The 14,937-nt window shown below is 38.0% G+C and overlaps 1 protein-coding gene across 1 annotated transcript in view; it reads right to left on the bottom strand.

The window, feature by feature from the left end:
• PIGG (phosphatidylinositol glycan anchor biosynthesis class G (EMM blood group)) overlaps nt 1-14,937 on the bottom strand; it is a 75,863-nt gene that overhangs the window by 23,268 nt on the left and 37,658 nt on the right. Inside the window, exons 9-11 of the mRNA XM_063294879.1 lie at nt 14,000-14,460; nt 10,945-11,136; nt 202-511 (exon numbers count right to left, since the gene is read on the bottom strand). Of these exons, the coding sequence (XP_063150949.1) occupies nt 202-511; nt 10,945-11,136; nt 14,000-14,460 (963 nt within the window). The remainder of the gene's footprint in view (nt 1-201; nt 512-10,944; nt 11,137-13,999; nt 14,461-14,937) is intronic.

The following is a 14,937-nucleotide window of genomic DNA, read 5'->3' as shown; positions in this document are numbered from 1 at the left end:
AGAGAATCACAGCTGTATCAATTGGATCTGCCATCTTTTGTTCTACTCTTTTCTCAAAAGTAAGTGTTTGGGTAATACTAGGTGTTGACAAAGCACCTAAGGCCTTAGCATCAGTACTTGAACTGAGATTAGAAACTAGCTCCTTAATTCAGTCATACCTGACTGCATGTTCTTTCTAAAGATCTGCAATTCTTGGCTTACCTGGAAAAAGAAAAATGCTTGTCCAAACCAATAATGCATGATAGTAACTTGAGCTGCATCAAATTCTAGTGGTTTCCAGATGTAGTTTCTCATCATGGCTTGAATGAGTAGGCATGAGACCAAAACTGGTAAGTTATGAGGTCTGAACAAGAGGGCTGCTAGCAGAACCAGCCCACTGTAGATTTCCCATAAACCTGTAAACTTGATCTTAGTATCCGTTGGAAGAACTTGAGATTTGAGTAAATCTTTTGTGCCTGTGAAGATCATGCCAAGAACAAAGACGTAAACAAAACGTGCTTCGATTATGCCCCTAAAAGAAAGCAAGAAAAAGACATAATTAAATCAGCTTCTGATGAGTTCAAACACCTGTTTCTGTTTCTCATTTCGTGTCAGAAGTGCAGGAAATAGAAAGGGGGAAAGTATTAATTAAAATTTAAAAATTTAAAAACATTTAATAAAAATATAAACTCTATATAACTCTAGCTCAATGTCAGGCCACATTGATGGCAGAGGCGTTTCCAATCAATAAGTCACTCTGTGTGCATGTTGGTCCCAAAGGTCACTGTAAAGGTGGGTAGTTGTTTAAATATTGCTGCATTCGCAGCAAATATCCTCGCCCTCAGGGAGAAACCTCCATTTTTCCATATAATCTTTAGTTCTGACCAAACCGGTGGGCAATCTGTTTAAACATCTCCAAACTGTCCACTCCTCCTCCAAACCTCAGGCAACTTCTCAAGCAGTTCTTATATATATGTCCAGTTGCAAACAGAAACAGATGCAGGAAACCTGTTTCTGTTGGCAACTGGACATATTTTGTTGCAATGCAGAGATGACATTAGTTCAAAACAAAGTAGTGGGCTTGGACCACTACTGATGGGAAAATTTATACTGATCGTGATGTGCATTCCAATGAATAGAATTATGCAATAATTTAAATAAAACAGAGTAACCAGAGCAGGAACCTATCCAAAACCACTGCTGGGAAAAGAATGAGATTAACTCCATACATATTTGTTGTTGTTGTTGTTGTTTATTTATTTAACAAATTTATAAGGCCACCCAACTCACACACAGTGACTCCAGGCGGCTTACAGAATTAAGAATTAATTACACTGCAACACAATTTAATGGTCCAATTGAATGCACATTTACTGAAGAACAATTTCTATTGAACTTCACAGAACTTATTCCCAAATAAATACTTCAAAGTCAGCTGCTAGGCATCAAGAGCATGAGTGCTTATAATCGTAAGTCTTGACTAATCCTGTTACACACAATTTTGGGTTCCTAAAATCCATAAAAAACACATAATCCATAAAAACCATACAATATTAATAATAATTAATTCTACCACTTTCAGGATTTAAATGAGCCATTGCTAACAATGCAAAAGTATTTTGCAGCCCAAAACTTCTATAATTCTTCAAAGATAAATCCTGAATATATTAAATAGGGTAATACCACCAATGAAGTATTCTTAACTACAAATGACTGGTTGAAGCCATCCAGGATGCAAATATATAAGTAAAAAAATATTTTACATTGGGAATTCATATTCCAGAGTCAGCTCTGAGGAGCAGACTTTAATTCATATGTACTACTATCTTCCCAAGAGAAGAAATAAAGAGAAGAAAGAATGTTACAAAAGATCTTCATTTCCCCTATTCACCAACTTCATCTGGAAAGTCCTTTCTACAAGAGTATGGAATTTGAAGCCAATCAAAACTCCCAGCAGATTCCTTCAAATACCTCAAGAGGGGTCAAAAGCACTAAAAATAAAAGGAGAGTGTGATGGTACTAATTTCCACTATTCACGGGCCCTTTGAGCATCAGCAGAATGGGGACTTCGCACACAACAGGGATGCATCAAAGACTTGCTATTCAATAACCCACTATTACCTGATGATTCACACTTGCTAAAGCATTAAAGAAAACTGAGCAAGCCAAGTTGATAGAACCTGGAGTTTAGATAACTGCACTTAAAAATTCTGCTAAGCAGCTTCTAAAATGTTTAAGATACTGCTTTGGCCCATCTGCTGAAGAAGCCTGCAAATCTGGCATGGGCTCAAAGAATCAAAATATATTTGTGGGGAATAGGGTCAGACCCATCTTAAATGTGATGAAACAGAATATTTTGTCCAAGTGGTTTCCTTAAAACATGATGAAGGAATTCCTTTAAAACCAACTAATTTATTGTTCAGCTCTCTGTCTCTCTCTTTTGATGCCAGAGACTTTCCCTGAATAATTTTAAAAAATTATATGGAATGAAGACATGCGTAAAGACTCACTTGATTCAAGCTCATTCCTGAAGTGCATCTGGACACATCCCCACAGTTTTCTTATTTCTTTTTCATTTTAAATCTTAATTTTTATTTTATTCCATAACAAATTTTACAAAAATATTAATTAATTAATTATTCAAATTTTGTTATCACCCATCTCCCCCAAGAGAGGAACTCTGGGAGGTTATACACAGAAATATAGAAAATATAGAAATATAGAAAAAGGGAGGAAAAATTCAAGATGTAACCCCTCCCCAACATGGAAAGAAACTTAAAGGACAGGGGAAAAAAGGGAAAAAAAGGGGGGGGGGAATTACACTATCATCACATATGTAATAAGTACTATCAAATAATAAACAACATATAAATGTTTTTAATTTAAAAAAATAAATACTCAATTATTGTAAAATAATGAGAAATGTGTGACAAAGCAAAACATGTTGCATAATTTTTTATTAATAAATAAGACAGCCTTTTCAAAAGTAGATAGATTGTACATTTCCTGAATCCAATCCCTAATAGTGGGAATATCTTTCCAATTTCTCAAAATAATTATCTTAGCAATACCCCACGTCTGGTATAGCCATAGTTCTCAAAAAGAGTCAAATTCCAGAGTTTTGAAACTAATTTAACATATTAACATTTTTAATGTTGAAAGTTTTCTCCATAAATCTACTTCTTTATGTTAAAATGTTTCAAAAAGATGTCAGTGGCACAAAACCAAATCTTATAAGTTAATGACCTTTCAATTCTTTTTACATCACCAGCAAAGAAAGTCTTATATCCATCCTTTCAAATACATTATTCGGGGTATCCAATAAACTCAAAATATTTTGATGAATAGATTTTAATCTTAAATTCAATTAAACTGATTTAATACTCTTTAAAACATACAACCACTGATATTCTGTTATCAAATGTTCCAATTAGTCCATAGATTTTAAAGTCTGTAATACTAACTTTGAAAATGTTGCATACAGTTTTCTTGAGAAAAGCAATTTGCCACTGCCTACTTCTGGAAAGTTTTTCAAATTCCTAGTACAGTCAAAGACTAGACTAGTCATTCCTAGTGATTTCCCTTTAACCCATGGTTCCTAAACTGTGTGACATGGTGTACTTGGGGCATCCCAACAAACTCAAAGGGGTGCTGGAGGATATTTTATATTTTTGAGGGAAACACAGCAATGTTCAACATCTGTCAAATACTGCATGAATTAAGGGCACCATGAACCAAGAATGTTTGGGAACTTTTGCATTGAACTATTAACCAGGTCTGACCTATTAGATGTTGTGACAAAAAGGCTGTGGTTATTACTGACTTGAAGGCATAGGCACGCACGCACAACCTGTCATGAGTGCCGCTTTTTTCCACAACTGACACTACGTGATGAATAAAACAGAACCTGCTTCAACTGAACCAGTGTCTGTGCTTTACTCAGCGGTAGGCAGTGCATGACACAACCACACACACAGGAAGGAGAAACCAGCTTTGTGGGGACAGCTAGTTGACCTTGGCTGAGACCACCAGGAAACTCTAAAGTGGTAGGCTAGACAGAGAATTAAAAAAAAGAAGTCTTGGAAGATGCCAATGGCAAAGAGTGATAGGCAGCCCTTGGGGTGGTTGGTGGCTTAAGACACTCTCTCCGCCTTTTACTTTCCCTCTTTTATTTTCTATTTTTTCTATTTTTATAATGTTTATAGCTTTTATTTGTAAGCCGCCCAGAGTCACTTTTATGGTAAGATGGGCGGTGCATGCATAAATAAATAAATAATACTGCTGTCAAGAACACTACTGCAATAAGAGTTGAGCTTGACTTGAAAGAAACCTTATTTTTCTACACAGAAGGAAGGGAAAAGACATTGCTCCTAAATAACCTAAATTAATTCTAAATAATTTAGAATAGTATTCAGTTAAAGAAGAACAGAGCGGAGAAACAAAAATGCTTGTCCCTGAATATCTGTTTCCCCTGTACGTTGGCCAGTGAACGACTGGCTGGTTAGGAGCAAACCAAACAAAATTAATCCCCTGTCCAATGCTTTCCATATAGGTTGCCAGGTTACAATGGTACTACAATTGTCAGAATTCCACATCCAAACTTTCTTAAAGATTCTGAAGTCCAGTTCTATCTACCCACCCACAGATACATCCCTCATACTATAATAAATGGAACCATGACCATTCCAAATTTTACTCTCTAGCACAGCCTTTCTCAACCTTTTGACCCTGGAGGAACCCTTGACATATTTTTTCAGGCTTCGGGGAACCCCTGCACACTCAGGCTCAAATATAGGCCTGAAACAAAATTATATCTGTTTCATGTGCAGGCCTGGATATATGCATAAACAGTGTTCTTAAACTAAAAATAAAGAATTAAACTTACCTCTTGAATGTGAAGTTGCCCAAATTTGCATATATTTAATTACTCCTTCAATTTATGTGAACATTTCTTCTGTGATAATGAACTTCATACCTATCCATCACTTAAGCATCAATTGTGTGATGGACATGTGTGAAATAGCCACCCAGAGTTGTGATCTAAGATTGGCCGCCATACAAAGTTTTTAAATATAAATAAATAAATAAATAAATAAAGCTATTTACATCCAAATTTTCTGACTGTTGCCAGTTTACATTGATATTCTTCATCTCCATACTGTTTTTCATCATTATCTTTTTTTAATCAGTGCTTTTACGCTCTTCTTTATAGATGTTTTAATAGATGCTAGATGGCCACCAATTAGGAATAGTGTAACAGTAGATTTCCTGCATTAAAGCTAATTCAGTCAAGTATTCAAAGACAGGATCGCTGCAAGAAAAATAGTATTGGCCAAATCCATCCAACATCAATCCACACTTAAAGGCAGATCTCCAATTCATTCTTTTTATTTTCTTTTTCATGCACATCCCTCATAAAATAATTAACTGCCCTAAATCTAATCAGCTTCAAACTGACACTCTACCTAGAGATCACTGTAATTGCTTATGGCATAAGCTCTTATTGGATTAGAGTCGCCTTCATTAAATGCATGAAATAGACTCCAGTAAATCTTAATAACTTAATCTCAGATGCTGTTAAGTTTTTAAATCATTATCATCATCAGGTATTTTCTTTCCTTATCTACATCTTAATCCAGCTCATTTAAAGGGCACAACTGAGACTTCATTTCAGAACTGTGAGCCAGGAAAAAAATGGGGAGAAAAACTATAAGCAAGTACTGCTGCAGCTCACTTATGTGTTATATTTATATGTTATATTTACAAAGGGAGTGGGAGTGTCATCTGTTAACACTTGGAGTCCATGTATGTATATGTCCCAAGTAAAAATTTACTCATTAAGTACATTTATATAGAATCTTGCAGTGAAGCATATATTACAAGAAAATGTTACGACCCAAAAGTTAACAGGTTTGTTACAGGCTACTGGTGGCCTGTTCAACAGGTGACACCATGAGCTTTCTAATCCTGGTTTCTTCTCTTCAAACACCAGTCTAGCTGCCAATGATAATTACTAATCCTCTGAATGGAACGCAATGAACAAATGATATTTTTTTTATCCTAACTGGTGGTGATTTTCTAAGGTCATTAGGAATTGTCTTAAAATTTCAACAGCTTGAAATATATATGTGTATCTTTAAGAATAAATTTTGAAAGCTACCATTTTATCAAAGAACAGCAATTTAAATCACTCACAATATTCAAAGCTAGAAGTGGGATGGTTTTTGAGATTTGATATGTTGCGTGGCAATACTTGGGATTAGACCTCTGATCACACTTGAACTGTACTAGGGAAATCTGTGTATATAATATACAACTGTCAGAATGGTTAGACGCCAGGAGGACTCTCACAGGCCCCATCTTCCAAAGGTGTAGAGTGACAGTAATTTTCCACCCTTTCTTGTTAATTGCTGCTTTATCCATTTAAAAGCCAGCAGGTCCACTGATGAACAGGCATCAATAAAAATTACTTGGGATTAGACCAATAAAAAATACTTGGGATTAGACCTCTGATCACACTTGAACTGTACTAGGGAAATCTGTGTATATAATATACAACTGTCAGAATGGTTAGACGCCAGGAGGACTCTCACAGGCCCCATCTTCCAAAGGTGTAGAGTGACAGTAATTTTCCACCCTTTCTTGTTAATTGCTGCTTTATCCATTTAAAAGCCAGCAGGTCCACTGATGAACAGGCATCAATAAAAATTAAGAACAAGTCACAAACACAGTGCACATCTCACATTATTTTTGTACAACCTTCCATTGTGCCACAGCCACTGGAGCAAAACTATGCCAGCTTTGCATATCAAGCAAGGATTAGAAAGAAAAAGATTTGCTATTTGAATTGCATTATAGTGCTTTACAAAGCACAGTCTGAGAAAAGTATTATTCAACTTGCATCATAAATCAAGCAACCACAAATTACAATTTCAGGAAAAACATCTATTCTATTCCCGTTCTAAAAAAGTACCAGGAATTGAACCTAGCATTACAATGAAGAATACTTCTACCCTGAAACCACAAATAGTTGCATACTTTACTGATCCAAACAAGCAAGTTGATGGACTTTAAGAAGGCACATTACTGTGTCAGCCTAGAAACCTTAAACTGCATGCATCTGTGAACTACTATCCAGACAATGGTAATATTATGCTAGTAGTTCTAAGGAAGAAAGAGCCACATTCAGAACTGCTGCTATGAGTATCAACAGATTTGGAATCCTACAAATCATTTGTTACAGAGCCGTCTGCTGTAAACTCAAGAAAACTTTAGGGAAATGCTTTCCCAAACCTTTTTCCAAGGTATACCTATCACTGCCATCTAACATTCAATTGGTTGCCTGTAACGAGCAACAAAGCATCTGCAGGGGATTACACTCACCCTCACTGCCCTTAAAAACTGGCATATGCCACATGGAATTGGGGCTTTCCTGTGCTTAGAGTTGGTGGCAATGGTTAAAAAGATGAACAGTGGCCTGAATGTGTCAAGTCTCCATGTTTAAAAGCAGGATACTCTAGAACAGCGTTTCTCAACCTTTTTTCACCTATAGCCCACTTCTGACCTTGTTTTTCTCCTGTGGGCCCCCTGCCCAGGTCCCATTACTGGATACAGGTAATCTGTGCATTTTTTGGCATCCACAAGACATTATTTGTAATATAATTGCAAATTGTCTCCTCCCCGTGTGGGGGAGATGGGCAGTGATAAAAATTTGATAGATAAAATAAAATAAATAAAAAATAATAGAACTGCTGCTCAAGAGCCTAAGGACAAACTATAGAGGAGAGCTGCTGACTTCATCTGGTAGGTTCTCAGAAATATTTGGCCACTGGTGGGAACAGCATGCTCATCTCACAAGAATCTTGAATTGATCCATTAGGTTCTTCTCAATTTTAGCTGCTATATACAGCACTCCCTGCCTTCCACACTGCCTGTTTTGATCTGTGATTGAATGAGGGAAGAATATAAGAGTTTTCTGCATTGTTGACTTATATCAATTTATACTGCTAACATTTTGTAGTAGTGTTTTGAATGGGGGGATTATGATAGGAAGATGAAGTAAAGAGACTATTAAAGTAGAAGTGGAGAGTTTGCATCTTGGGGATTACCTGGAACGGGAGGATCTGGCTATGGTGACTTATGCCCTATCACCATATGATTAGACTTTTGCAACGTTTTCTAAATGGGGCTGCCTTCGAAGACTATTCAGAACCTATAGTTGGTTCAAAATGCAGTGGCCTACTTATTGACCGGTGCAATAGTCTATTATCATATTACAGCTATTTTGTGAACCCTGCCAATGTGTTTCCAGGTGCAATTCCAAGTGCCAGTTTGACTTACAAAGCCCTATATGGCTTGGCACCTAGATACCTTCAGACCACCTACTCCAACCAGAGATGACCCATCCAAGTAGACCCTCGCACAAGAAGCTATTTATGGTACCTAATTTCATGAGGCGAGGAGGGTCTTAGCCAGAAAAGCCTATTTTTCAATCAATACTCTGGAACAGTCTCCCTGTAGCCCTATTAGGCTAACCCACACCAGTGAAATAAATGCCTTCCAAAAGATATTTGGTGAATAATTATGCAATTGGATATTATTTATTATTGTGTAGCATAATTATTGTTTTGTTATGCAGATCAGTTATGCTATTACAGGGGATAAGGGTTCTTTTAATTTATTATTCATGATTTATTAGGCTTCCTAACAGTCATTAATCTGTGGAGACTTAGACTGTCCTATTACAGGATAGTAAAGGCCATTTCTTAGACTGTAACTTCCAAGAGTGCTATACAGTTTCACATTTCCCTGTGAACTGCTTAGAGAATAAATCACCTTCAGCATAGCTTGCTAACAAGCAGCTCAAAATGTCAGTGAAATAGATACGGACATGATTGCTTTTTTAGGTTCTGCTCATTCAATCTTATGAGGAAAGGGTCAAGTGGCACCCTTGAAAACAAGGTTGAAATTAACCAAAGCTTGTACTCTATTACCAATTCCAGCATGTCTCCTATTGGAGTGCAACAGCCTGGAGGCACTTACTGGATACTGGCCATTGCTACATTTCACTAAAGACTAGTGAAACCACGGAAAATGTATCATCTGTCAATAAGAAAATTTCTCAAGCTACTTCAGTCAACTCAGTCCAACTCACCTTAGGTAACATGGTACAGGAGACACTTTTCAGCTTCCACCAACAAATGGAACAATTTGGTTCAGGTGGGTTTTTAATTAACCTGGCATTTTAAGCATCCCTTTATTTAAATATTTTTTAAAAAATATATTCATTTTTGCCAACTCCCTCATAACTGCTACCCCATCCTACTTGTTTCACCATTCCCAATGGTTTTCTCTACCTGATGAAGTATTTTGGCAGGTTCATGGATTGTCCATAAGTTAGACTACAAGAAGAAGATCTTAAACTACAAGGAGAGTTTGAAGGGAAACATGACATGAAGCAAAGGTATGTATGCTGTCTCACTGATTGTAGAAAAGAAATAGATTTAACTAAGTAAAGCCTTTTAGTCTATAAGAAAGATCTCTGATTTCCCAGGCTACCTGTCAAACTGCAGAAGGAATTAACAGAAAGCAAATCTTGATCTATTAATCACTCTCTGGGTGATTTTCAATAGAGCATCAACATTTTTTCTCTGCTAATCATTTAATACAGGGTAGGCCATCCACAGCCATCCTATTATTGTAGCCCCTAGAACTTTAGGACACAATACAAGTAGTCCTCTGGTTAAGATGGTAATTGGGACTGGGACTGCTGTCACTAAATGATGTGGTCATAAAGCATGATGTCACATGACCACATTGATTAGTGCTGACAATCCCAGCAGTCCCAACTGCCGCTGTAACCCCAGGACATGTGGGTCATCAAGCAGGAAGTGGTGGAAGTTCCAGGTAAAGAGTGCAGGGATGCCATGGGGGGGGGGGGGGTAGGAGAGGCAGGAAAGGCCCGGAGAGGCCATGTGTGAGTTGGGGGACAGGAGGAAGACTTGAGACGCCCAGCACAGGCTGGGAGCACAGGAAGGCAGGGGGGTGGATGGTGTGGCGCAAGCGCAGGAAGGCTGGGGGGACTTACCAGAGCGACTTGCAACCTTTCCTGCCCGCTTCCCCATTGACTCTGCTTGTGGGAAGCCAGCAAGGAAGGTCACAATTGGGAATCACATGACCATGGGACACTGCAACTGTTGTAAGTTTGAGCCGGTTGCCAAGCACCTGAATCGCAATCACGTGACTGCAGCGGCATTGCAATGGCCAGAACTTCAAGGACCGGTTGTAAGTACTACTTGCTCAGTGCTGTTGCAACTTTGAACAGTCACTGAATAAGTAGTTGGTAAGCGAGACTACCTGTATCTCTTTAAAAACATGCTATTTTCCTCATTAGGGGAATTTAAGGTGCAACATTTATAGTACAAAACCTACCCCTTAGAATGTCCCTTATGGGAGTATGGTCTAGAAATTTCAGTCATACCCACTCTGGCGATGTCTCATCTCTATCCAGGTCCTCTGTGGCCCACAGGAATGGTACAAACAAAAGATGTACTGCTAGCCAAGAAAGGAAAGGCTTCCTATTTGGTTTTGTGAGCCACCCAGAGGCAGTGCCTAAATCCAATAAATGACTAATTGAAGCAGCATAAGAATCTCACTGGCTTGCCTAAAATATTTTGCTGAAATGAGGAAAACCTGAGTTACCCAGGAAGAGAAGGGCTCTTCTATTATAATATGCATAACGAATTCCTAAGATCAGAATTCTCTAATTTTAAGTGTGTGTCTTTTGCATCAACACCTCACTGGCAGATTCCAAGGTTCTTGTAAAAACAGTGTAAACCCCTCAAACCTAAAATCTGCCCACAACTCTTAGAAAGCACATGCACAAACCCACATAGTACTTATCTGTGATACTGCTTTTAGACCTCAAGGTGTTAAGTACATTTGCATAGCTGCTAATGAACTTACTTTGAAATATCTGTTCTGTCTCGTTGCCATGGAAATTCCACATTTCCTATGGCTGCCCGGTAACTGTACACTCCCAAGAGTCCAAGCGCCATTGCTATTTTCGAAACCAAAGAACATCTTCGATGAACAAGTATAAAGATCACAACTAGGGACACTGATGCCAGAAGAGAAAGTTGAGCTTTATGTTCAGAGCTGTAAAACCAAGAACAAATTCAATTAAATCTTTTTTATAAGATTCGGTTACAAGTTCTTTATTTTTTTCTTTTTCTTAGCAAGCTTCAATCCATCCACCAATCAGAAAACCAACAGTCTTTTCTCACCACATAGCTTTTGTAAACTCTTTATGTAGCCTTTATTCTGTGCCAAAATAGCAGACATTTTACAATCTTATACAAGGCATCAAATAATTTTCTGCGTTACCATTCTAGAACCTTCATATCCTTCATAAGGACATTTGACTGAATGGTGTGATGATTTCATTTACTTCTTGCAGAAGTAATTAGATCCAGGTTTTTCAAGCCTCTCATTTTCAGTGAGCATTTTCCATATTGCTTTTGACTGTCAGAAGCCTTAAGTGTCTATAATCAGCATGTACCTACGCTTTCTTTTAAAACCTACAGAAGAATTGGGATCCAAGTCTTTGAGGGAAAGCCTTCTACATCCATTTGCTCATAGAATGAGATCGGCTTTGGGGGCCATTGTCATCAGATGATAACTACAGGAAGCCCTCTCACCTGTGGGTCACACTTGTTGAATTCTCTCCCCAGGGAGTCTCCCAGGTACATACACTGCTCTAAGTGTTAGGCAGAGATTTAAATAGATTTGAAGTCACTGATATACTTTTATCTCTACCAGCAAGTCTGACTACAACCATTAGTTGCACTCCTTATAATAATTACACTTCTGAAAAAAATATACACACTTTCCCAACCTGGAAAAAATATTAAACAGGAAGATGGTACAAAAATCTTTTAGCTTATGTAAATCAGTAATATGGAATCAACTGCACTGTGTAAACGATTCTGGAGCATACTGTGGGATGCACAATGCCCAGACTCATGGTACTTCTCCACTGTGGTTTAGTAACATATCTAAAGATGTTGCTGCAGTTGCATGTGGTTGAGGAAGGTTTTTAAATGGCAAGAAAATTGTCTTTCAAGAAACTTTTCCCACCATTCCTGATCTCATTGAGGAACTCCTGATCAGCTGACAAAGGGAAAATAGCCCCTGCATTCTAAAATGGTAACTATGTTGACCTGGAAGAACAGTATCCAAATAATTTCCCCAAAAAGTGTTGACATGTTAACACAATCCTGTATTTTTCAGGATTCTGTGTACATCACAACTGGGCACCAGCTTCCTGAAAATCTCACATTTAACTCTTTTTTTGGAGGGAGGGCTTGTCTGTTTAAAAAAGTGGCTTTCAAGGCATTACAGTTGCCAAGATGTGTGATCAGTATCTGATAAAATCTAGGAAGCCAGTTTCAGCTCCTGGCTCCTTTCAACAACCATCAGCAGTGCAAATAATGCAAAAGGAATCTTTAAAAAGCAGTTTATAAAAAGCAACATAATTTTGCTTTTTGCGTCACAGCAGTTAAGTTGCCTTGGTGCTTAGTTCTCATTTTATTTTTAGCACAGAGCACACGCAGCTTTGAGTAACAGGGGTTCTAGCACATCTCTCTCCCCCCACTACACACACACACTGCAAGGCCTGCAGAAAACACAGACTTATCAAGCCACTGGTGGACTTCCAGACATGGCTAGCACCATACTCATTTTAGTGAATCAGCTTTGCTCCAAAAAGCACACTGTGCAACCTGAACAAGTGTGCTGCTGAAACATTCTGGTTAAGGAAGGAACTGGAATTTTGTGTCACACTAGAGAGCTCCATGCAACCTCCCTCTTTGGTGAAAAACACACAATCAGATAGAAAGGAAAGCTTAAGCAAGATATACAAAAATTAATTTTCCATGTTATCAGACTAAGAAATGAAAATACTTTAATTGATCCTGATCCTGACCCAAACTCCAGTTCAACTAACATCTCCTTAGGAAAACATTACAATATTGCAATTTTAGCACCTGCTGGTAAGACAGAAACAGTAGGAACAGAAAGGGGGAGACCAGAATAGCCTCAGACACTGAGTGGGAAAGCAACAGACTCCCAGATTAAGCTTTCCTTCCTCTTCCAAAAAAACAAACTCTGCTTCCACTGCTGCCTCAGAACAAGTAAAACCATGAACTAGCCAATTCCTATGATGCTGGGCGTGATAGATATTTTAGTCTAACACACCTAGAAGGCATTTAGTTGGGGAAAGCTTAAGTCATTTTAAGTCATTACTCAGCTGGGTGGTTGTCATCTTCTCCTGATGTTTTTCCTCCCTTCACATGCTCAATAACCCAAAACACAGTGCAGGGAAGCAGACAGGGAGAGGGAAAAATGGATTCAATATTCTAAGTATCTGCAAAACTTGTTCAAGACCTTTGGGCTGAAGCAGAACAATATGCTAAATCAATCAATCAATCAATATTAAAGGAACAAGGGAAGAAATATTCCAAAGTGCAGTATAATCAATACATATTACAAATACTTAAACTTTTAACTAGAGAGTTAGGAGCTCTGCTAGCCATATTTTGCAGTTAAAGTTACTAAAAGTTTAAAGATACACTTTCTCTTCCTACTTACTTGAAGAATGTCTGCAGGTTGCTATAGGGAATAACTACTGATTTTTTTTTCTTTTTGGTTAAATCATTATAATGTATCCTAAAACTATAGGTCACAGGCCCAAGTAAAAATACAACACAACAAGAACAACCTATATGTACAAAAAATACAGACCAATCTACTTTCTGCTGAAACTTAAAGTCATGGGTGAATTCTGATGCTGAAAAGAAACCAATGTCAGCAGCTGCCCAACCTCTGGAGAAAAGAGATCCCATAACTAGAATAGCACAACTAGGAAAGCCCTTTCCTGCATCGTTCCACCGGTATCCCACTCAGTATTATCTTATGTACTAGATCTAAGCAATCAAAATTACAAAAATCAAATAGGTACCTTGTCAGCCAATGTCCAAAATCTGGCCTATGTACCCACTGGACTCCAGTTTGATTCAATGAACGAAGCACTCTACAGATGATAAGGATGAACCATGGAGTTGCTAAGGCCATCCACTTCTCAAAGTTATTCATGCTTACCAGGTTGGCCCCTTTGCCCATCTTCAAATCATCCTCTAATAATTCAATATCACTTCTGTAGCAGGAAGGATTTTCTTTCATTTCTTCTGATCTTGCCTTGCCTGTTGTGAGGACCTGCAGGTCACCATCCTTTGCCAAGAAATAGTGTCTACAGATCTCTTGGCAGAGGGCAAGGCAAAGGGTATTGATCAGGAAGTACCATGTCTGGTGTTCTTCTTCAATAAAGCTGCTAGCACCCAGACTTGAAATATGGCCAATGGTGCCTGCCAGGATCAGCACGTCTAATTCAGACCAGCTGGAAGAAGCAGCAACAGCTGGATTCTGCAAAGAGAAAAAAATGTCTTGGGGATATAATTTGGAAGAATCCAACATATCATTAGAATCGGCAGCATATAAAATTGCTTATAGTTGCTTCTTCGATGACAACTGTACTTTTGTTATATTTTATGTAAATCCTCTTTAATCCTGGTCTGAAGCAAGGTTAATTGCACTGTAATTCAGCACTACTGTCAACACTGTTAATTGTACCACTGAAACTACTGCACATTTTCCTTCAAGGACTGTGCTGCAGTTTCTCACTGAATAACCAATGAAACACTTTGAGGTCTCCTTAGATTATTTTACATCAGAATAAGAAGCAAATCACATGAAAATGAAAACAGCAAACTTTTAGCACTCAGAACATTCTAAAAAAGGTAAGTAGGGATCTCTCCTTGCCTATCCACTTTCCAACATATTACAATGCATGAGGAAAAAACTACATCACTCCCATGGAGGAATGGGTATGCTGCTGAAATT

The sequence above is a fragment of the Candoia aspera genome, chromosome 2, assembly GCF_035149785.1.
Source record: "Candoia aspera isolate rCanAsp1 chromosome 2, rCanAsp1.hap2, whole genome shotgun sequence".
Taxonomy (NCBI): domain Eukaryota; kingdom Metazoa; phylum Chordata; class Lepidosauria; order Squamata; family Boidae; genus Candoia; species Candoia aspera.
This window is presented reverse-complemented; position numbering and strand designations above follow the sequence as displayed.